This window comes from Danio aesculapii, chromosome 19 (genome assembly GCF_903798145.1).
Source record: "Danio aesculapii chromosome 19, fDanAes4.1, whole genome shotgun sequence".
Taxonomy (NCBI): domain Eukaryota; kingdom Metazoa; phylum Chordata; class Actinopteri; order Cypriniformes; family Danionidae; genus Danio; species Danio aesculapii.
This window is the reverse complement of record NC_079453.1, coordinates 26,321,284-26,344,755: the sequence shown is the minus strand read 5'-3', so window position 1 is coordinate 26,344,755 and position 23,472 is coordinate 26,321,284. Positions and strand designations below refer to the sequence as shown.

The following is a 23,472-nucleotide window of genomic DNA, read 5'->3' as shown; positions in this document are numbered from 1 at the left end:
TACGTGACTAAAAAAACATTATGTGATCTGAACCATGAGATTTGTGATCTGTTACACCTAGTACATTCCCAAATTTCAGCAGTCAGTACTAAAAAGGGTAAAATAGTGCTGGATTTGACACTACAAGGAAGGCTAATGTGCCTCTAAACACAGACGTTATTAAACATGGATTATAGTTAGCATTAAAATGAAAATTTACCATTTAATTTATCATTAAAATAATGATTTACAAAAAGAAAATTGTCATTTATCCACACGTCGTCTTCTGTCTAATACTAAAGATATTTGTATTGAATATCCCAAGAATGTTGGGAACTAGTAGCTTTTTTTAATAACGAATGTCAATGACTGTCCCTTTAACACTTGCATTTTTACTTAACAATTTTTTAAAGCTACCTGACATTTCCTAATTATTAAGATTTAACAGTATAATTAAGACATTGAATTATAACAATATTGTTCTGTTTTTATATAATTTTAGTTAGTTGAAACATCATATGTCAGTGTTAACAAAGTACACAATAATGAAATGAACAGAAACGCTAATTCAAGTCATAGATAGATGGATAATAAAAAAAAGTAGTCAGTTCTTGAAGTTCTGCAGTTTCAAGTGTTCAAGCAAACATTCCACAACAGAGGAAAAAGTAATTAAATGCAAATTACAATTAGGCCTGTCACGATAATCAATATATCAACTTATCGCACAACATGGACATGACCTCAATCATTTTTGGTGATGCAATATATATTTCGCCCATACATAAAAACAATTCTAGCAACATTTTTGCTGATTGTGCAACATCTCTAGTGTCAGTATTTAGTAAAGTATTATACTAAAGTAATTTATAGTCATTTTCATGTCTGACAGCTGAAAATAGATCTGTTAGCAGATTTCTTAACGTCTGTTACATTTTTACCTTGCACTTTTTGGTTAACATTTACTGTTATTAATTTAGGATATGCCTTTTTCCATTCTGATTCCAATGCCTTAGTCATTTTAGCAATTTAATAATAATTAAATTTAAATCTTCTTAAGAATAAAATATGATGTGTTCTTTGGAAGAATGTACTTGTATTGTGATGATATTATATTGTCATTCTGCCATTATATAATGAGTGGAATAAAATGGTCTTAAAATGACAATAATATTCTTTATCACAATATATTTTAGTGCAATATGTCGTATACAACAAAAAATAAATATCGTGACAGGCCTAAATACAATTGCATTTCTTTTCAAATAAGTAATCACAAAAAGTACAAAAAAACAACAACACTTTTCTAGATTATATTTGTATTTGTCACACAGATACAGAAGTGTTTGGGATTGTGTTGCAGCTCTCTCATTATACCGTATGTGTTGTTTTCCAGAGCTCCAGTACTCGTGGCTGTGGCCTTGATTGAAAGTGGAATGAAGTATGAAGATGCCATCCAGTTCATCAGACAGTACGTACATCTCTCTCTTGACTTTTTTCAAGTATGACAGGCCTCAAGCTCTTGACGTCAACTGCCGTATTCATACAAGTGGATCTTAATGCTGGTTCTCTGCCGCTATGCTTAGCAGAGTGCATTTTGATAGCAAGGCTAAGCTTAAAGCTTTCAGAGCACACAAGTTTCGCAGTTGACCCTTTGTCAAGCTCCAATCCTCTCAGTTACTGTTCCCTTGCATTTTCAGTGCTATTTTCAGTCCAGTGTTGGCTGGAATGAAATGTGACATTTAAGGCTGGGTATCGATTTAGATGTCCTGATTAGATTCAGTGAATATAGACTTAAATTCAAAGCCATTTGCAAAAAATAATCATTTAGTTTTTATTAATTGTCATTTTTAATATTTCCGACAGCAGCTGCAGTCATATGATGATTATAGTGTAAAAAATAGCTGTTAAGTAACAGTTTTTGTATGTTATGCTTCACAAGTGTTTTTTTTTTCTTTATTTACTGTAGTGAGTTGCATTGTGGGATCTTGATCTCTGCTCTGTCGACTTTTCCTGTTTAAAATTCAACTCCACTTTATTGACATTTTAGAAGAAAGATCAAGGTTCCGTAATGCAATTCTAAAGCATAAATATACAGGTAATATTTTTTTTAAAGTTTATAATAATAAATGATTGTCTCTTTAGAAAGAGAGAAAGGCTTTTCAGCTCTTTTTAATATTGCACTCTCTATCATTGGTAACTGAAGTGCACTGTCTTCCTATATATAAGTCTTTATCTAGATTTGTGTCAATTTTAGGCTGTGTTATTAGAAATCGCTGAAATCGTTTGTTGTAGTAATATGGAAGTGTAATGATCAAGACCTGCCAAGTAGGGTCTGTCTGCGGGCTGCAAGAACACGAAGGGGCGTAATTTGTAGTACATTAGAGGTGTAACTTGACATTATTGAGACCCACATGTCAAAACTGTTGTCCGCAAGATGGCACATCAGTTATTAAGGCCTACGCATACTCCACACCTAAACCCAACCATCATAGGTATTACCGTCTACACCTACCCCAACCCTAAACCCAACCATCACCGTTATTAACGTCTACACCTTTCCCAAACCATCATTAATAACCATCATAGTTTTTAATGTCTACACTTTCCATGACCCTAAACCCAACCATCATCCCTATTAATGTCTACACCTTCCCCAAACCTAAACCCAACCATCATAGTTATAAATGTCTACACCTACCACAACCCTAAACCCAACCATCATCATTATTAAAGTGTCCACCTTCCCCAAACCTGAACCCAACCATCATTATTAAAGTGTCCACCTTCCCCAAACCTAAACCCAACCATCATCTTTATTAAGGTCTACACCTGCCCCAACTCTAAACCCAACCATCACAGTTTTTAAATATACAGCCGCGAGTTACAGAAGTGCTCGCCATTGTACTGTTATTTGCAACCATAGGGGGCAGAGTGGGCTAACTGTCATGACAAAATGGATGAAGTCAATGAGTTGCATAGTGGAGTTGCTAAATGAAATAATTAATAATAAATCAAATTAATAGGTTGTAGATAAATTTGGAGAAAACTCATGAAAACATTTGGTGATAATGTTCTCAAGTATTTTTCCCATCTTACCAACAACAACTCGTTGTGACATGTTTTTATTATTATTATTATTGATTACTATTCATGTCATAAACAGTGTATTATTATTGGGCTATTGCTTTAAGAACTTAGATAATGTGTCTGAACTGCTTTCACTTTAGACTTCTGTTTACAAAATGAGAATATACAGTGTGTATTTGACCATTCCAGCTGCAATAAGGCTTAAAATTGAAGTGAATCAAGCTCTCACATGCTGAGGTGTCTCTTTCCGTGTGATGCTTTTGTTGTGTCTACCACAGAAAGGCGTCTCTTACACATTTTTTAATTACTCATCAAACACGTCCCACTCTTTTTTTTGGGTCCATCCATGTTTCTTTGCTGCAGTAATGTACAGTATATGTCTACAGGAAAATTCTATAGAAATTCAATTTGGGATAGGAATACACTGAAATTTTCAATTCCGGATCAAAACCAAAACTCTTCTAGATATACTTGGATAAAATAATTAATCTGAAAATGCTTTGTACTATTTATACTGTTTTATTTAAGATTTTTGAAATTTCTCACTAACTTAAATTACGCTGAAAAGGTAAAAACACAAGCCAATAAAATAACCACATTTATTAGCAAAAAATGAGTTGAGATACGTCATTTTACCAGTGTTGCCCTGACACAGTAGCGCTATTGAAAGCAGCAGAAACAAGTAAATTGCATAGAAATGTCCTGCCAGTAGGGATGTAACAATTCACAGTGAGTTGGTTGAAAATCGATTAAAAAATGTGACTATTCACATTGGTAGAAATGTTGAATAAATTGCAGGACATTTTTTGAACTGAGGGGGTGATGGGTTTATAGGCGCAAACTCGCTTTACCTGCAAATCAGCTGCGAACGAGAGGTGGGATGGCAGAGTGAACTGACAGCGGTGAAGTGCACCAGACAAAATACAAACTGTGTGCGAATACTGCAAAAAGACACTAACAGAACGATGAATATGAAGCACATAAACCGTCAGCACAGTGAAAAACTACTGTCACAGACATCTATGCGAAAAAAAAAAAAACTATTAATAAGCCAAACCATGTGGACTGGATGATTTGCAGCTCCGCTTGCTTCGAGTGCTACGGAGATCACACAGTGCATCATGTGTTTTCATAGTGAAAGCGTGAAAAGGTTTTTCAGACTGAAAGAGAATTGTTCTGGTAAAAAATCATGACTAAATATTATTGTGAGATTAGTATCGTGAATCGTATCTAATCGTGAGTTAATAATCGATTATCGAATAGTTACATCCCTACCTGCCAGAGAGTTATTTTGGTGGAGTGTGCTTTGTGTGATTCATACACATATGTACAGTGTTCATCATATATAAGCACACCCCTCATAAATCAATCTTTTAAATTCATATTTTAATAGGATGCTTTACAATATTATATTTGTGCATATACAGTACATTACATTAGTTAGTACTGAAGCCAAATCTGGAGCTAATCTAACAAAAAACTTACGATAATGGTCCAAGAATTAGTACAGCTAAATTGATGTGTTTTGGAAATGTAAAAAAAAAAAAGGAAAAATCAAGAGAAACAAAAATATATACAATTCTGTTGGAATTTAGTAATTTGTAAATTTTATTTACAATATTTAACTTGAATTTAAATGTATTAACTTTCTATTTCTAAAGATATTTGGTGACAAATATTATTTGAATGAATTCATATTTTTAATAAATCTGTTTCTTTTTTAAAAAAGAAACATTACCCGTTATTCATAGAGAAATTAATAAAAAATATACATTTTCAAAATGAGGCGTACTCAATCATGCTGAGCCAAGTATCCACAGAACAGAATACAGAGCTATTTAGAACTTTAAGCAAAGCACATGTGCAGTCTAGTTGCCTGTGCGCTTGCTGCTCTTTTACTTTGGTTGGCGCAGTATCACATCATCTTTGAGCAGTGCAAGCTATTGAAGTGAATGAGTTTCATAGCACAGCTCTTTCCGCATCTGGTGTAAAAGCTGATTCAGACCTGGAGGGAGAGTGAAACTTGCATGCTGAGAAATACTAGACGCTGTGGTGCAGCACAGCCTTTTTTGGCCCATATTTTCAACCATAACTCTTTTGGCCAAAAACCAAAAATGCAGTTTTTGGTGGTTGAACATTTGTTAGATCCTTCTTTTGAGAGTTTTTTAAATTAATATCAGATTTTTATTTACTTTTTGACATTGCAAAGCCATTCTCATTTTTATTTACAAAAGAATCATTTGTAATGTAATGAAATTGAAAATCAACATGCCAGTTGTTAATAGTTTTTTTGTTGTTCTTTGCTTTGGCAGGAAGCGCAGGGGTGCAATAAACAGCAAGCAGCTGACGTATCTAGAGAAATATCGGCCCAAACAGAGACTGCGCTACAAACACCCGCACATTTTCAAGAACAAGTGCTGCATCATGTGACTGCGGAAGCAAACTCCACTGTTCTGAAGCCAGATCAAGCTGACGGACTGGGCCACAACCCATGCACTTTGCTGATTTGCTATTAAAACACGAACTGATTGGGTCTGGACGAAAACCCTACTGGTGCCTCAATCCTCCTCACTCTGATTGTGGTGTGGAAACTGCCATGGCTTTTCTGAGGTCTAAAAGGCTGCGTATCTCCAAAGATCAGGGGATAGAGTGAAAGCCGCCTTTGACCCTGCACCAGGACTGACTCCTAAATCATGCCTCAAATGATCGTGATTGTCTGAAAGAGCCAGTCGGTGTGAAAATGTGAATTGTGGATTTAAAAAAAAAGAATCTGTGCTCTTTCTCACTTGTTTTTTTTTTTCTTTCTACTGCTTTTCTGCTCTGCTTCTCCAGGGGTCTGTTTTGTTTTCAGATGACTACTGTTCCTTCAACACCATTCAGTTTTCAGCACAAATTTTCTTATAGGTCAATTTTCCCATGATGCTTTCATGTTTTGTGAGCAAACAATGGTTACATTGGACTAATGAAGGGCTCATCTGAAAGAACTCTGCTGTTCCTATTACAGCGAGTGCCAGACACTAAATTGTTTCTGTAAGCCACATGAAGGCCAATGAGTTTAACAACCAAGATGTTTCTTCTGCGTGTTTATCTGCTTAAAATCAGCCCTTGTGTTTGTTGAAGTAATTTTAATGTGATGGGACTGACTGCAGGGTCTGTTTATGATGCTTGTCCATTCAGGTCAACAGATGGGATGGTAAAAAATGACCCTGTATGAATGAATTCTGAGATGAGACTGTGGTTTAAAGTTGTTTTACTCAGTTTTTTTAAGAACACACCTCCAGCTGCATAATAAAAAATAAAGGCTGTTGCAATCATGAATTAGAACTGTTTGTTTTGATGTTAAGTGACCTCATCAGGTGAAATGTGAATGAATATTGCCATACTGCCCTCTGCAGGACAAATATGCTCTGTGTTCTTGATGTAATAGAGCCGCACAGACTGAGTCAAAAACAGGTGATATTTTTACCATGTCCATAGCACTGACTTCTGACATTTTCAGGTTTGAAAATTCAAGATTTATAACTGCCTTAATGGCTGAACTTGAACTTGTCTTTTGTCATATACGTATTACGTTAATCAATCAGAGAATATTAAATTGTTACCACTGCAAATTACTGGTTTCATAAATTAGCTCCTTAATTGTCAGGGCGTAAATGATTTTACATAGTTTTTGATCACCGTAGGCAATGTGCACATTATTATTGCCCTTTGTAATATGTAATTAGGCATCATATAAACTAAATGCAAACCTAAACTAAATGCAAACTCGCCTTCACTCACTCAACCTGTGTCACCACAGCGGAATGAACCTACAATTCCATTGAAAATAAACAAATTATATAGTCAAACTAAGGCCCGTAGCCAGCTTGTTGTAAGGGGTGGTTATTTTTTTTCTCAAAATGTGGATCTTTCTGCAGTTATACACCTGTTCTATTCAATTGTGGGATCTAAATGGTGACGTTTAAAGCAGTATTTTTGCTGGATTAGCTACTTGGATGGTCATCATAACCACACTTTTTCATGTACAAAAAACATTTCCTAAAGATTTAGAATAAATAAATAATAAAATGTAATAAATATATTTGTATTTATTTATTACATTTTATTACATCATATATCGTTAGAAAAATAGGAATCCGTCAAAGTTTTAACTTTAAAACTGCCCTATTGTCATAACAAACTGGCCAACACATTCAAGTGTCCTCAGTCAGAATTTGGCAATTTCAATAAAAAAAAACACGATCATAACAATGTAGAGTTTCACTTTTTTTTTTTTTTTTTTTTTTTTTTTACAAAAGAGGCTTGTAAAAAAATTAAGTTCATTTGAAAATTCAAAAAAGTATTCAAATAAATTTAATATGGGCCGCTTTTGGTGCTTCACACATTTTTATTGGTCATTTTTGTTTGAAATGAGTGTAGTTAACTCAAATTTACTGAGAGTTAGTTCAACTCATCTGGAAAGAGTTTAGTGTTGAAGGTAATGAGTTGATTAAACACCTCATTACTTAAACTTTAATGTAAGTTCACAGTACTCATATAGATTCGTTTTTTTAACTCAAATGGTTTGTTGCATTCGGATTCCTTAGTTTGAGTTGCCTTAACTTATTGGGTTTTACGGTGTAGTTTAAAATGTGTATAAAAATCAACACGAATGGCATGAATGCCGGTTTAAATAGACTTTAAAGGTTTTTTATTGCAGTATCAACAGGCAATTACAACAGATATAAATATAAACAGGTAGAAGTGTAGTACAAACAGTACACATATTACTTTTTTGCAAAAAGAGAAATGTGACAATTTTAAAGAAATATAATAAAGGTAAAGCAAAAGAAAGACATTGAGAAAGAAAAATAAAATAATAAAAAAATATTAAATAATAAAAAATAATACAAATGAATGCAGAATATTAAATAAAGAACATCTTTTATAAGTTTTAACTGCTTTCTCATGAGACGCTTTGATGGTTTTTAAGTACAGTTTCAATTTTCGTTTTGGCTCACATTGAGTATATTTACATATATATGTATAAAAAAAACTTTCCAATAAATAAAATGAGGTTTATACAAAAAAATTGAATTAAGGAATTTAATTATATATATATATATATATATATATATATATATATATATATATATATATATATATATATATAGATATATATATATATATATATATATATATATATATATATATATATATATATATATATCTATATATATATATATATATATATATATATATATATATATATATATATATATATATACCCAAAAATACCCCAAAAGAACATGTCTATAGCTTAAAGAAAAATCACCACAAACCTATTGGACATTTAAGGAATTCACATCAGAGCAGAAAGATTTAACAAAGGGACGTTCCCAAAGCAAGTGAACAACAGACACAAAAGTCTCACAGAAAGAGCATGAGACCTCAATTTAGAATTTCTGTTTGACTGGAAAAAAATCTATGAATAATATTAAAAGATTTTTCTTTAATTTTCATTTGTTAAAACGAAATTCTGGGTGAGTGACCAAACATACGTCCATCTAACATCATCAAAAGGTTGTTCTAATAAGAAACAGAAGAGGGATTTGAGATGACAATATCTCAAAAGACTTTAAAGGTTATTCAGTTCCATATTCTCACTTGTTGCAGACCTATAAGAGCAAGTAGCCTAAGGTAATTAACCTACATGCACATTTGTCAGTTAGTATTCTGTCTAAAAGCTTTTATTTCCACTTATAAAATGTTAAAATGATTAAATATGAAATTATTATGGTTAAACTCAATCAGCTATCAAGGTCTAGTACAGTAAAAGACCGCCATCTAACGGTCAATATCATATACTACTACATTAACTTTAGAAACTTAACTACTAAAACTGAGTTAATGACAGGCTTTTTATGGATTATTTATCACGTTAAACAAAATCTCTTTAGCAGTTTCTAAATAAAAGTGTATTCGAGAAATTTCATTTAATTTACCAAACCAATTGTAACATTAGATGTAGCCAAATATTGTATTGTATAACAACAACAACAACAACAACAACAACAAAAACAACAACAACAAATATTATTATTTTAACAACAACAACAATATATGTGTATTTTTATATAAAATTTACGACGTAACCAGTTGCAACGTGCATGACGTCGTCGGGGGCGTGGTTTAAGTTGTATGCCACAAAAAGTAAGTGGCTCTAACGGATCAAAAAATGTCATTGTTTATCTACTGCTACAGAAATGGCTCCGAAAAGACTTATTTGTTCGGTGATTTCTCGTTTACATGAGTCGAGCATTTAATTGAAACACTTAAACCTGCAGCACTTTTCTGAGTTTTAACGGTAATCCTAGGTATGCTAACAGTACTCGGCTAAATGCGTGAACTTCAGTCAGCTGTTTCTGGTTTCAAGCTCTTCCTGTCATGGAGTGCGCGAATATTTCCAAGTATTCCTGGCTGGATTTGGCGTTCACCGTGATTGGCGTGTGCACCTATCTGTTCGACGTGGGCTCGGACCTGTGGGTTGCGAAGGAGTTTTACGTGCATGGAGATTTCATCTGGTTCGGGGTCTTGGTGGGCTTCATGCTCGTATCATCTGTCACCGTTCAGCTCTACAGCTGGTTTTGGCTTCAGTATGACCGCAAACTGGAGAACTTCGAATCTCAGGAGTCCGCCGGGAATGTCGTTTTGTTCAGTGGAGCGAAAAGAGTCACATTTTCGCTGCTTTTGCACGTTTTTCAGCTGGGACTCTTTATCAGGTGAGACTCAGCAACTGTTTACTAATGGTTTATTTACGTGTGTGCTTGAAATGTGTGCTCAAAAATATTTTTAAAAGTTACTGTTTTAATTTACAAGTCTGTTTTAACGGCCCTTTAACTGCCTGTTTAAAATGACGGTTTAAAATAATGGTTTACATTACACAGCATTGTTGGTTTACAAAAGAATCAAACAAACATTATCCTGTTGCACTACTACACTTGATATTGGTTTTATTGTAAAAACAAACAAACAAGAAAACATGTTAAATGATAATCTGAAATATTTTATGCCATACTTAAAAAAATTTAATGATTTAGTATTCAGAAATGTTTTATTTTGAATATATTATTAAAAGTTTAATTGGTCTTGCACTTCATATTTTCAGATTTTACATAGTATAGTTATATGTTAATTCTGATACATTTATCATAAACCAACATATCAACCAATTGGTAGAGGTTGTTATTTTAGAAATTATGGGATGTTGGAAAAAATGCATTAAATGTGTTAAGTAGCAACATTAGAAGTTAAATACAATCCAAACATTTTTTATTGGTGGGGTAGTTAAAGTTATAAACATTCTATAAAAAGAGACAAAAATAAGTATTAATAAAGAGTTACTGTAAACATAAATGTCCAACTCCTATCCAGAGCTGAACTAACTCACAGGAGCTTATGGAGACTTTTGTTATAAATAGTGAGTAGATGTTCTTTCCTTTTAATGAAAATCTGTAGTCAAAGCATGCAAATCCTTAGATTTACATTTGTAAATGCAAATTATTGTGGCAGTGGCAATATTTAGACACTGCAGTTAAATGAGGATATCATGGTTACTGTATGCACCAATATCCATGATCATTCATATCGCGATTGCATGGTACTAAAATGATTTAAAAGGGGAAATGGTATTTCAGTTGTACTACTTCCAGGAGCAGTTGACCGCAGAGTCATTTCCCCTGATTTCCCAATATTTGTGTTGCTCTGTTTATCTCACACTGATAGCTCTCATAACAAAACTGATTAATAACTCACAAATGCAGCATGACGAAGAGTCACATTTTAAATGACATAGAGATTTTTAAAGTAGTGAAGCATGTGATGGCATGTTTGTGGACTTTGATGTACAGTGCCTGCTGCTGTGTTCAGCTGTCATGTGTTTAATGCAATAATTGAAGGCCAAGCTTTCATTTGCAGCCGGATGCTTGAGAAATGCAATGGGGTCATTCTGTGGCAAATCAGCCAGATTACAGAAATTTCCCAGGCTCAAATTTCCTATATATTTTTCTTTACTTTTTCAGATGAAAGACAAATATGAATAGTAGGGATGCTCTGATCAGGAATTTTGCAGCCGATATAGAGTACAAAGTCCATGTCATGGTGGTTGGCCGATACTTAGTACCGATTCTAATGCATCAAGCTTTATATTGCATTAAGCACATTTTTGCTCTAAGTATGACCCTTAAGAGAAGATCCCGCTTTATCTTATTGAATAAATGAAGGATTCTGCATTTAATACCTTAAACACATTTCTTATAACTATTTAAGTGTGAACATGTCATGGCAAGAAGCAGCTTTAAAGAAAATAATTCATTCATTCTCTTTACTTCGGCTTAGCCCGTTATTTATCAGGGGTCTCCACAGTGGAATGAACTGCCACAGAAAATAATATAACACAGATGTAAATATTGGTAAGAAAAATTATGAAAAGCAATAAAGGGACTAAGAATAAATGAATGAATTTAGAAACACAAATGATGAAAGTAGAATTTATCATGTCTCAATCAAGAAAATGTTTGGAGCGCATGTTTGATGCATAACAAGTTAAAATGCACACCTATAAATCTAATACTTCTTTACTAAAAGGAAATAGGCCTATAAACTACAGCTTATTGCAATAATTTATATTATTAAAAGTTCATGTTAAAAAATTTTTTGAAATCTAAAAATAATCTTAATCTAAAAATTCCAGTCAGCTTTTAGTGGACTTGCAATATTGTCAAAAATACAGAATTTTCTGCGATCTCTTCATGAGATCGGCCAGATCATGCCATCTCATGCATGTCTGGCTCAGCTTCCAAAGATTATCAATGTTATGCAAAGGAAGGCTCAAGAATGGGTCCATCATCCTACTTGACCAGAGATCAGATATGCTTGCAAAGTGCTGAACATTTTTTAGTTCAGCAGGTACATTTTTTCAACATGTCTTGTACATGAGTGGGGTCCCATGACTCCATACGGGGTAGGGAAAGTAATAAAAAAAAATCAACCTTGAAAATAGGTTCTGAATGTCGATTTCGAATACTTTTTGATTAATCGCACACCCCTATTTAAGATGACAAAAGAAAAGTTTGTTAAAAACCATAATCTAAATCTAACAGGTACAAATTGACAAACTAAAAAATTTGTCATATGAATAAACGGATATAATGCAACAAAGAGAAAACTGAAGTCAGCAGATATTATAATTATACCCAAAACAACTAAAAAATAAAATAAAAAATGGTGCTGCCATTTCTAAATTCTTTCTAAATGCCATTTCTTATTCTTCAGAAAAATACTGAAGGTAGAAGAAGGTATGACTATGATACGTGACATATTTGTTTTTTTTTTAATCTATTTACATTCAGTTTTTTTTAGGAGAGCTCCAAAATCTCTCTGAACCTCTATAGGCAAGGGTCCTGAAACATTCAAAGTAGAGCTTCAAGATATTGTAAAAATCTGACATTGCGATGTTTTGCTTTTCTGCAATCTATATATTGCGATGTGAAAACAATTCACCAGATTACCTAAATAGCTCTGTTTAGTAAGAATTCAGGTACAGAAATAAAAAAAATGTAACGTAAAATATGCAGCAGTTCAGGATGCTTGTTCACAAGAGCACTAAACGTCACTATGCTCGATGCCCGTGTGCCACTATAAACCAGCATCCAGTGTAAACTGATGTTTCTAGTTGTGAACTTGACGTTCTGACTTTTTGAATTTTTCTCACAAATGCATCTTCATTTCTCATGATTTTTAATCTTTCTCACAATTTTAACTAAATAGTTTCTTCATTTTAACTTTAAACTTACAGAAAGCGCAGTTGATGTCCCAGTAAATGAGATAAAATGAACGTTTTAATTGTGAGCAATGTCAGAATTGTACAACTTGAAATTCTTCTCAGAACAATTGTGAGAATTATTCTCGAAACTGCAGGCAGGAAAATGTCACAATCCCCTTTTCATGTTTATTTTGTAAAGATGATTATTAATCCTGTTCAAAGCACTTCTGGATCTTTGTGTTTCTCCAGGCACATATCTGCGATCTGTCAGGGATTTCGTGTGTGGTGTCATGGAGGTGAAGGCTCGGAGTATGCGGTTTATCAGACTCATGACCTCAGCATGCTGCGTCTGATTGAGACGTTTTGTGAAAGCGCACCTCAGCTCACCCTTATGATGTACATCATGCTGCGCAACAACCACGCAAGGATTGTCCAGTGTGAGTAACCACACAACCACTTCGCTATGAAACTTCTGACATCCATTCAGCTCAAGGGATGGCCGTCCACATGAAGCACCCATTATTGGTTACTTGCGTAATAGATGTTACATTACCACCACCAAACAACACTTCCTTCAATTTATGCTCCATTTCATCTTGTCAGTTTGCAGTTAAAAGCATTTCTTCTAATATTAAGCTATATTTTAGATTATGTCTGGTCTGTAACTTGAGCTTTGACTTGGGAAATGCAGAAGTGTGTGGCTTTCTGATCTTCCTTGTTTTTGGAGCCTAAGGAGTGATTAAATGTAAAAAAAAAATCCTAATATCATCATGAAGAGAAAAAAGGCCTCATTATAGACACATTTATAGACACAGTTTTCAAAATACATTTTGACAAGATTTAATCGATTAACCCGAGTGTGAAGTTTACATCAATTTGTTTGAATGAAAATCGGTTTTCACCTTAACACCTGATGCTTCCTTCTGGTTTCCCGTAGTTCTCCCACATTTGCCATAGAAATACTCAAACAACATGCAGCAAGCAGGCAAGAACTTGGAAAAATGTTGCGCTCTTTAAAATGAAACATAACAAGGACACAAACACAACCGCCAAAAAGCGGCATAATTCAGAGTTCTCAGACATGTATTCACTATCAGACATGTATTTGAAACTGGGCGCCACACCTTGTACTTCGAATGGTAAAAAGTAATGGATAAGGCAATTAATGGAGAAAATGCACACATGAAAGGAACTGGTACCAATCTAATGTTGGAATCCAACGTTGCTGTTTTCAGATGAATCATGTAACCCTGTCATGAAGATGTTCATTGTGTAAATATCAAATCTCACTATAGAATAATCTACCTGATGCAGTGACCCAACGCAAATAAAAGCAATAAAATGCAACCCACTTGCTTAATGTAGGTAATTTATATGAACTTGTATAACACAAAATAAAAATGAATAAAGCTCTGAATAAATGTTTATTGAAAAAAAAAATAAATAAATAAAATAAATAATCTTGAAAAAGGTCCCCTTTTTAACAATTATTATGAGTTTATTTTCACTGTAATAAAATGGTTTAATTTATATTATTATTATTATAAAAGTCTTGTATGCAGTTATAAATAGAGGTTGTTAAATTTGTTCTTTAAATGACAGCTTTTATTCTTTAGCACTTTTATATCCTATAATTAATTATAATTCCGATAAGGTTATATAGATGATGTAGGTTAATAACCTTTAACTCCAAGCATTTTTTTTGTGGGGGGGAAACAATACATTTAAATCGTAAATAGATTTTTTTAGGGGGTAAAAATTGTGATCTTTTTTAAAAAGGCTATATCACCCAGGCCTATTGGTAACACTTTAAAATAATAGTCCATTAGTTAATGTTAGTTTATGAATGTACTAATATGAACAAACGATTATTAATAATTTATTATGATATTTATTACTCTGTTAACGTTATTTAAGTTAAATTTCATACAAACACAATTGTAGATGTTTAAAATTCCTTAGTAAATGTTGAACTATGAATAATAAATGTTTTATAAGCTTCATACTTAATTAATGTTAGTATATACATTAACTAATGGAGCATTATTCAGAAGTGTTATCACAATTATCTTGGTTTCTATCCTAATGTTATTTATTACATCGTAATATAATGTTTATAAATATTTTGAATTAAAGGGATAGTTCACTCACTATTTACATTCACTCACTATTTACGCTCCCTCAAGTTGTTCTAAGAGTTTCTTGTTCTGTTAAACGCTAAAGAAGATATTTTGAATGAAGCTGTAAACCTGTAACTACTGTATTCCATAGTAGGAAAGAAACATACTATGGATGTCAATGGTTACAGGTTTTCAGCTTTCTTCAAAATATCTTCTTTTGTGTTTAACGAGAGGAAAGAAACTCATAAAGAATTGGAATCGCTTAAGGGAGAGTGAATTGTGTAAATTTTCATCTTTTATGATCTATCCCTTTAACTTTTCATGTTCATTTAGTTATAAGTATTCATTTTTGTTATGTGGTTTGTCATGTTTATTAGTTTTTAGATATCTATTTAGCTTTAATTTAATGTGTGTACTTTTAGTAAACGTTGACTATGTAATTTTCCGACTTTAACTGCAGTTCAGCCGTTTCACTTTCATTCAGGAACATTGCATCATGCCCCTGTGACAAACTGAGGTACTGAATGCTTGTATGAAGTAAGGACTGCTGGAAGAGCAGATCGAATAGAAAGAAAAAATTTCTGCATTTCGCAATGCAGGGTGTCTGTGGTCCTAGCTCCTAGCTCCTGTGGTGCAGTGAATAGTGTCAAACAGCCGTGTGTGTCCTGTCGCTAAATGCGGTTAAAGTTCTACATGACATTAATAGTTTGATTAAGGTGTTTATAGTCTGTACTGCACTTCAATAATGCCACTAAAATAGAAATACTTCACATGTATTTGGCCCAATTCCAATTCTAGCCCTTAGCCCTGTCCCAATTCTCTTTAGCCTAAAGGCGTAGGGCTAAGGGGAAGGGCTAGACATCTACAAGGGCAGCGTGGCTGCAGACGGAAGTCAGGAGATGCACAAATTAGTATTTTTTTGTCATTATTACGAATTTTTACAACAAACAAGCATATGTTTTAATACATTGATAACGACGTTTGTGTTTTACCGTCATACTTTTTAAATAAAAGATTTTAAAAAATGCTAAGTTTCGCTATCTATAATCTGTAATAATATCTCCTGTATAGTAGTCCCACAACATGCTTTGACATCTGTCACTCGATGACACTCAAATACCCTGTCAGAAAAGTCTGGTGACCGGGAATGACCCTTTTACAGTGTCTGCTATAATGTTAATGTTGTTTTCGTGTGTTTACATAGATGAATATAGCCATGGTGTAAATACACAGTACAGTTATGATCTTATTGCCACATTATATCGTTATGATAACATGATATTGTTGCCTTCAGTGATTTCCTGAAGATAACCAAAAAAATAACACAACTGGAATAACTACAGCAGTCACCATCGTCGATCTCATATAAAGTAAGATATTACGATGACATATGATGACGTGCAGGTGTTGTAGTGTGGTCCCATTTCTTAGGGGTACATTTTGAAGACCTTCCCCTTCCCCTTTAAGGGCCAAGGGGAAGTGGGCGGGGTACAAAAATAGAATTGAGATTCTATTTTTGAGGCCTCTGTAATTGAGGCCTCAATTACAATTCTATTTAGTTCAATTATGGCTTTAGTCAGATTAAGGTAATCAGAAATCGCTGTTTACATGCTAGACTCTTAATTAGAGTATTGTCGTAATCGTATTAAAATCGAAGTATTGGTTTCCATGTAAACATACTCACAGCTATGCTAACACAATTCTCACGGCAATACGTAACCTTTTGTTTTAATGGCTAATTGGTATGAATTCTTACAAATTCGTACAATCTCATTCGTACAATTTAGTACCATTTGCTTAATCCCCCAATGACGATTGGATTTACGGTTGGGGTTGCGTGCCATACCTCCTTTTTAAAATCATACATTTTCGTATGACTGAACTTGTATGAATCAGGCTGGATATGCACATTCATATGGTTAGATGTATATTATTATATTTATTTTGCCTAATTATATTTGCAAGATGCACTGATTTCAAATAAAAAGCACTGATGAGTCTTTTTACAGGTGTGAGTGTGGTCGCCTCCACTACTTCTATGGCCTGGATGGTGGTGGATTACCACCAGTCTCTTCGTTCATTTCTGCCAGACAAGGACAAGCAAGGGTGTTTGTCTTCAGTGGTCTACTTCTTCTGGAACCTCTTTCTGATTGGTCCACGTGTGGTAGCGGTGGCTCTCTTTGCCTCTGTGCTGCCCTGTTTTATTGCTGTTCACTTTCTGTTATTGTGGTCTGCATTTGTGTTATGGGCCTGGAGGCAAGGCACTGATTTTATGGACAGCCCGCCAGGGGAATGGCTCTACCGGGCCACCATAGGTCTCATCTGGTACTTCAGCTGGTTCAACGTATCAGAAGGACACACCAGAGACAGGGGTTTCATCTACCACACATTTATGATAGCAGACACTGGCATCCTTTTGACAACTTGGTGGATGTACCGCGACGTAGAGGCGACTCAATCATACGCCGTCAGTTTGATAATCGCAATCCCGCTTTGTTACGTCTTGGGGCTACTGATCAAAATCCTCTACTATTGCTGTTTTCATCCCAAACTGTGGCGGCCACCGGATTTGAGGATGGCTGCAGATGCATCAGATGGATTGGAGCCGTCCAGGGTTGTTCAGACTGTCGGTGCTTCTTTTCAAAGCTTCAACAACAGGATGTTCAAACACGCTGCTAACTTTTACGTAACAAATACCTCCCGTGCATTTAAGACAAATGAATGTGAAGCACGTATGTGAATGCGTCAGTACTGTACAAACGAGTCATACCTGTGTTTATCTTTATTCAGTTGGTGAAATCTTAATAGCTAGTTATAATGATAACGTTACAGTTCGCATGAATAGTCACTTTATTTAATAAACGAATACATCACCCAAAGTCAAGTTCTCATGACTTTCCCACAGTCATATTAGATTCTTCTGAGGAACAAAAAGATTTTGGGTGAGCTGATAAGCTCGAAACAGGACAAAACAACTCAAAGCCATCAAAGTGTTTTTTTTAAGAGAATATAGCCATTATTTTAAACATAAGGACGTTTTTCGATGGCTATATGTGATTTAACAAAATATAAGCTGTTTTCTACTCTATTCATTCAAAATGTTGTACTTGCATGAAATGAGTTTCTGTGGAATCTGATTCAGTGAATATTTGACTTTTCTTTAATGTGGAGATTTTAAATATAGGAAGGAATTGCTGCCTTATTCATGGTGCCAAAACTATTTTCATTTTTTGCACATATACACTCTTCTGCCACTTTATATACAGTGGGGACAGAAGTGTTTAATACGTCACCATTTTTCTCAGAAAACATATTTCTAAAGGTGCTGTTGACTCGAAATTGTTACCAGATGTTGGTAACAACCAAAGAAATCCACACATGCAAAGAAAACAATATTATTTAGTTTACAAATTAAGTTGTGTAAAATGGAATGACGCAGGAAAAAAGTATTGAACACATGAAGGATGGGAGGTGTAGAAAAGCAGTGAAAGCCCAGACAGCAGCTGAAATCTCTCAGTAGTTACTCAGCTGTTCATCAGTTCATTCTTGTTTTTACCATTCGGCATTGTAAATGAATATTAGCTACTTCAGTCCAACATCTACATTAGCAGGATGATGAAGATGAAACCAGGATGGACATTTCAGCAAGACAATGATCCAAAACACAGCCAAGGAAACTCTCAAATGCTTTCAGAGAAAGAAAATCAAGCGGTAGAATGGCCCAGCCAATCACCTGACTTGAATCCAATAGAAAATACTAAATAAAGATCAGATTTGATAGACGAGACCCACAGAACCATCAAGATATTGACACTCTGGAGTTGAACACTGAAAAACTCACACCTGAGCAATGCATGACTTCATTCTCCATATGAGAGGCGTCTTTAAGTATTAAATACGGTTCAGTACGTTCTGCTTGTGTCATTCCATTGATATTACACACAACAATGCTTTTTTTGTTTTGTTATATTTTTATGTTTGTATTGTTTGGGGTTTTATCAAAATCTGGTTCAGTTCCATGTCAACAGCTTCCTTAGAATATTTTTCTCACAAAAAACATGACATGTACACCCCCTTTTCCCATTAGAAATGGCTTAAAGTTTGCATGAAATCAGTTTATTCTTGTTTTTATACATAAACATACATCGTGTTTGTTATATCTGTGCACTACATATTATTTTGTAAAATTGTATTTGCCCCTCATAGTCTTTAATGAAACACCATAACCTTTCCTCCCCCTACGAAACAACTTTTCTTCACTTCATGTCACATGGATTGCCTTTATGTTGGGGCTGCCTACTTCTTTTTCTCATTTTGAGATCATTTTAATTGTATGTATGCCATGATATGTGAAGAATGTACAATCTTAACTTCCGTTTTATGCTGACTTTAATATTTGTGGCATAATTTCAACAAGGTTTCAGTCTATGTTGACATATTATCATGGATCATTGCTGCTGATTTATTACCTGCACTTCCATGATATGAAGTGCTCATTTCAGCACATGCTAAAGGTGCTCTATTGGATTGAGGTCTGGTCTCTGTGAAGGCCATTTGAGTATAGCAAACTCATTGTCCTTTTTAAAACACCTCCTGAGACATAACACATTATCCTGATGGACGTAGCTACTGTGGTCATAAATAGATGGCTAGTACTTGGGCAAGCTGTTGTGTACAAATGTTACTCATATGGTACAAAGTGTGGCAAGACAGTAATACCTCTCACACACTACACTACCAGTGGCTTGAGCTATTTATACCAGGCTGGATGGATCTAAGATTTCATGTGATTTACGGCAAATTCCAAATGACAAAGCCGGATTTTTGACTCCTCAATCAATTTTTCAACTAGTCTTCTATTGTCTGATTTTAGTGAGTCTGTGTGAATTTGTCTGCTTTAAGGTTTGACATGTTGCATCAACATGATTCAGAGATGCTCTTCTGCAGACCCTGGCTGTAATGAGTTGTTATTCGAGTTGCTGATGCCTTTTCTATTGGCTTAAACCAGTCTGCTCATTCTCCTCTGACCTTTGGCATCAACAAGGCATTTGTTTGTCCACAGAACTGCCGCTCACTATTCTCTAAACCCTAGAGATGGTTGAGAAAAATGTCAGTATATCAGCAGTTTTTGAAATACTCAGTCCAGCCCGTCTGGTACCGACATCCAACATCATATTGTGTCATTTATATCACCTTTCTTCCCCATTCTGATGCTCGGGTTTGCAGATCAACTGGATTTTGCTTACATGCCTGAATTCTTTGAGTTGCTGGCATGTGATTGGCTGATTAGATATAGATACAGATTAGCCACATTTCAACGGATGTACCTAATAAAGTGGCAGGTACTTTGGTTGTAAACCCTAACCCTAACTATTGTAAATTAAAAAAATAAATAAATAAATAAAATTGTTTTGTTTCAAAAATTGTCAAAAAAAGTCTTTTTTTTAATTTATTAATTTATTTTTAGAAAAGGTGGTTTTGGAAAGGGAATCATACAATCTGATATTTAAAAAGTCAGTTCATTCAAAATGTTCAATGCTGTCCTTATTCACCTACATTAATGTTCTGTTTTAGTTTTATAATCAAAGATATTTTGAGTAATGTCTCAGTGTGGTTTTGTCTATTCAGGACAATAGTTTAACAGAAGAAACTCAAAGGTTTGGAATAGTGCTGTTAAATGATTAATCATATCCAAAATAGAAGTTTGTATTTACACAATATATGTATGTGGACTCACTTTGTGTATGATTATAAATACAAAAAAGTACAAAACATATTTAAATATGAGCTATATATTACATATAAATATTTAATTCACAAATGTAAATGATAAACATCACAGTATATGTACATATAAACTACTGTTCAAAAGTTTTGGGTACATTTTTATTTCATGTTTTAGTTCGCTATTTATTCATTAGGATAAACCCCTTCAGAAGGACCATCTTATTTTCAAGAGGGTCCCACAATTAATCATAATCACATAATGATAACACCAGAAGACAAAACAAAACATAAAATTATACAACATCCAGAAAACACACACACACACACACTCAAAAACTGTAACAAAAGGGAGTGTAGTATACATACATGTGCATCTGGTAAGTATTCATAGCGCTTGACTTTTTCCACATTTTTTATGTTACAGCCTTATTCCAAAATGCATTTAATTCATTTATTTCCTCAAAATTCTACACACTATAACCCATCATGACATTGAGAAAAAGGATTTTTTAAAATTGTTGCAAATTTATTTAAAATAAAAAAAGCTGAAAATCACATGTACATAAGTATTCACAGCCTTTGCCGTAAAGCTCTAAATTGAGCTCAGGTACATTCTGTTTCCACTGAGAAAACCAGGCAGCGCTCTTCACCAGCTTAATACCATCCCTACAGGAAGCATGGTGGTGGCAGCATCATGCTGTGGGGAAGTTTTTCAGCAGCAGGAACTGGAAGACTAGTCAGGATAGAGGCAAAAATGAAGGCAGCAATGTACAGAGACATCCTGAATGAAAACCTGCTTCAGAGTGCTCTTGACCTCTGGCTGGGGTGACGGTTCATCTTCCAGCAGGATAATGACCCAAAACACACCGCCAAAATATCAATGGAGTGGCTTTACAACAACTCGGTGAATGTCCTTGAATGGCGCAGCCAGAGCTCAGAGCTAAATCCTATTGAACATCTCTGGAGAGATCTGAAAATGGCTGTACACCGTCGCTTTAACCAGATAGCGCTTGAGAGGTTCTGCAAAGAGGAATGGGCAAAAATCCCCAAAGACAGGTGTGCCAAGCTTGTGGCATCATATTTAAAAAGACTTGAAGTGGAAATTGCTGCCAAATATGCATAAACAAAATATTGAGCAAAAGCTGTGAATACTTATGTACATGTGATTTTTCTGTTCATTTTTTTAAATTTTTTTTTATAAATTTGCAACAATTTCAAAAAAATCTTTTTTCACATTGTCATGATGGGGTATTGTGTGTAGAATTTTGAGGAAATAAATAAATTGAATCCATTTTGGAATAAGGCTGTAACATACAAAAAGGTGGAAAAAGTGAAGTGCTATGAACACTTTCCAGATGCACTCTATATAGAGTACAAAAAGATAAACATAACAACATCCTCATAATAATAAAAATAATAACATCCTCAGGAAAAATAAGTACAGTCCAAAGTAAAATATGACAGCAAAGTTTGCATAACACCTTAAATGATGCAATGGAACAGATGTTAGCAGGTAAATTATTCCAGTCAACTGGACCCTTAAACATATAAAAGCTTTTTTACCAATAGATTTTTCAAAATGAGGAACAAAAAAAAAGTCTGAACAGAATGTCTAACTTGATCATTCATGAGGGAAAAATACTAAATATTGACGTGAATCATAAGGATACTTAAAATGATTACATTGAAATGTAAATTGAAGCCAGTGAATAGGTCGTCTTGTGTGCAAAGATGGCCACTGCAGTAGATCATACATTATACAATGATGTGTATAAAAAGAACAACCCAGAACAAATTTGCAAAGTCTATTATATGGCGTATTAAGAGGAGCAAGATCTAATTTCGATGCAGTCTGATAAACAATACCACAATAATCCAAATTGGAAATATAAGTTGAAAAGCAAGTTTCTTGTGAACGCTAAATGAAAAACAATGTCTAGACTAGTGTAAGGCACTAATTCCAAGGTTGACTTTACTCACAATATGATCAGTATGTGATTTAAAGGAAAGTTTGGAATCAAGCCACACTCCAAGGTATTTATTTGTATCAACTTTACGCAAAGAAGTACCATCATTACATAATGTAGGATAGGAGTAACTTTTTCATTTAAGTTTTTGTCTGGAACCAAAAATAATACACACACACACACATATATATATATATATATATATATATATATATATATATATATATATATATATATATATATATGATTAATTTTTTTATCAAGGCGGCATTTATTAAATGTAAAAAAAAATGTAATTCTTAAATACTTATTTATTAAATATTTATTTGTTACATAATGTATGTAGTTTCAAATGAAATTATTACTCCAGTATATTTCTTTTAGTACTATTACCATTAATCATAATAGTATTAACAATAAGTGAAGTTTTCAAACTCGAGAGGAGCACATGATATGATTGACTGCAGCTGGCCACTCATCTACATTCACCAGTTAGCCAATCAGATTAACCCCAACTCACTATAAGTAGCCTAGCTAGAACTACTCTCTTATCTTCGTTTTTCGAAGAAACCCCCCATCCACCCCTTCTCCTTTTTTCTTTTACCACGGGGAGCTCTCGAGAACCACCTGATCTCGTTCTCTCCTCATATGCTCTATGGACCAGGCGGGAGCCCTGGGCTCACCTATCTCCGAGCTCAGGGTTCTCTCCCGGGACGGCATGCCAAACCTGCTAACAGTTGTCAAACAATATCTAAGTGTGAACTCTTGAATAATCATTATTAGAGTGATT

At 34.2% G+C, this 23,472-nt stretch overlaps 2 protein-coding genes across 3 annotated transcripts in view; both read left to right on the top strand.

Moving 5' to 3' along the window:
• Nucleotides 1–6,384, top strand: part of ptp4a3a (protein tyrosine phosphatase 4A3a) — a 55,871-nt gene extending 49,487 nt beyond the window's left edge. For both annotated transcript variants that reach the window (XM_056479374.1, XM_056479375.1), the window contains exons 5-6: nucleotides 1,373–1,447; nucleotides 5,379–6,384. In XM_056479374.1, coding sequence (XP_056335349.1) covers nucleotides 1,373–1,447; nucleotides 5,379–5,496 — 193 coding nt within the window. In that variant the 3' untranslated portion in view covers nucleotides 5,497–6,384. The remainder of the gene's footprint in view (nucleotides 1–1,372; nucleotides 1,448–5,378) is intronic.
• Nucleotides 6,385–9,247: 2,863 nt separating this feature from the next.
• xkr8.3 (XK related 8, tandem duplicate 3) lies at nucleotides 9,248–20,363 on the top strand. Its single transcript, XM_056480119.1, has 3 exons — nucleotides 9,248–9,827; nucleotides 13,118–13,305; nucleotides 16,998–20,363. Exons 1-3 carry the CDS (start codon nucleotides 9,493–9,495, stop codon nucleotides 17,726–17,728), a joined length of 1,254 nt encoding a protein of 417 aa, XP_056336094.1. The 5' UTR covers nucleotides 9,248–9,492; the 3' UTR covers nucleotides 17,729–20,363.
• The last annotated feature ends 3,109 nt before the right edge of the window (nucleotides 20,364–23,472 follow it).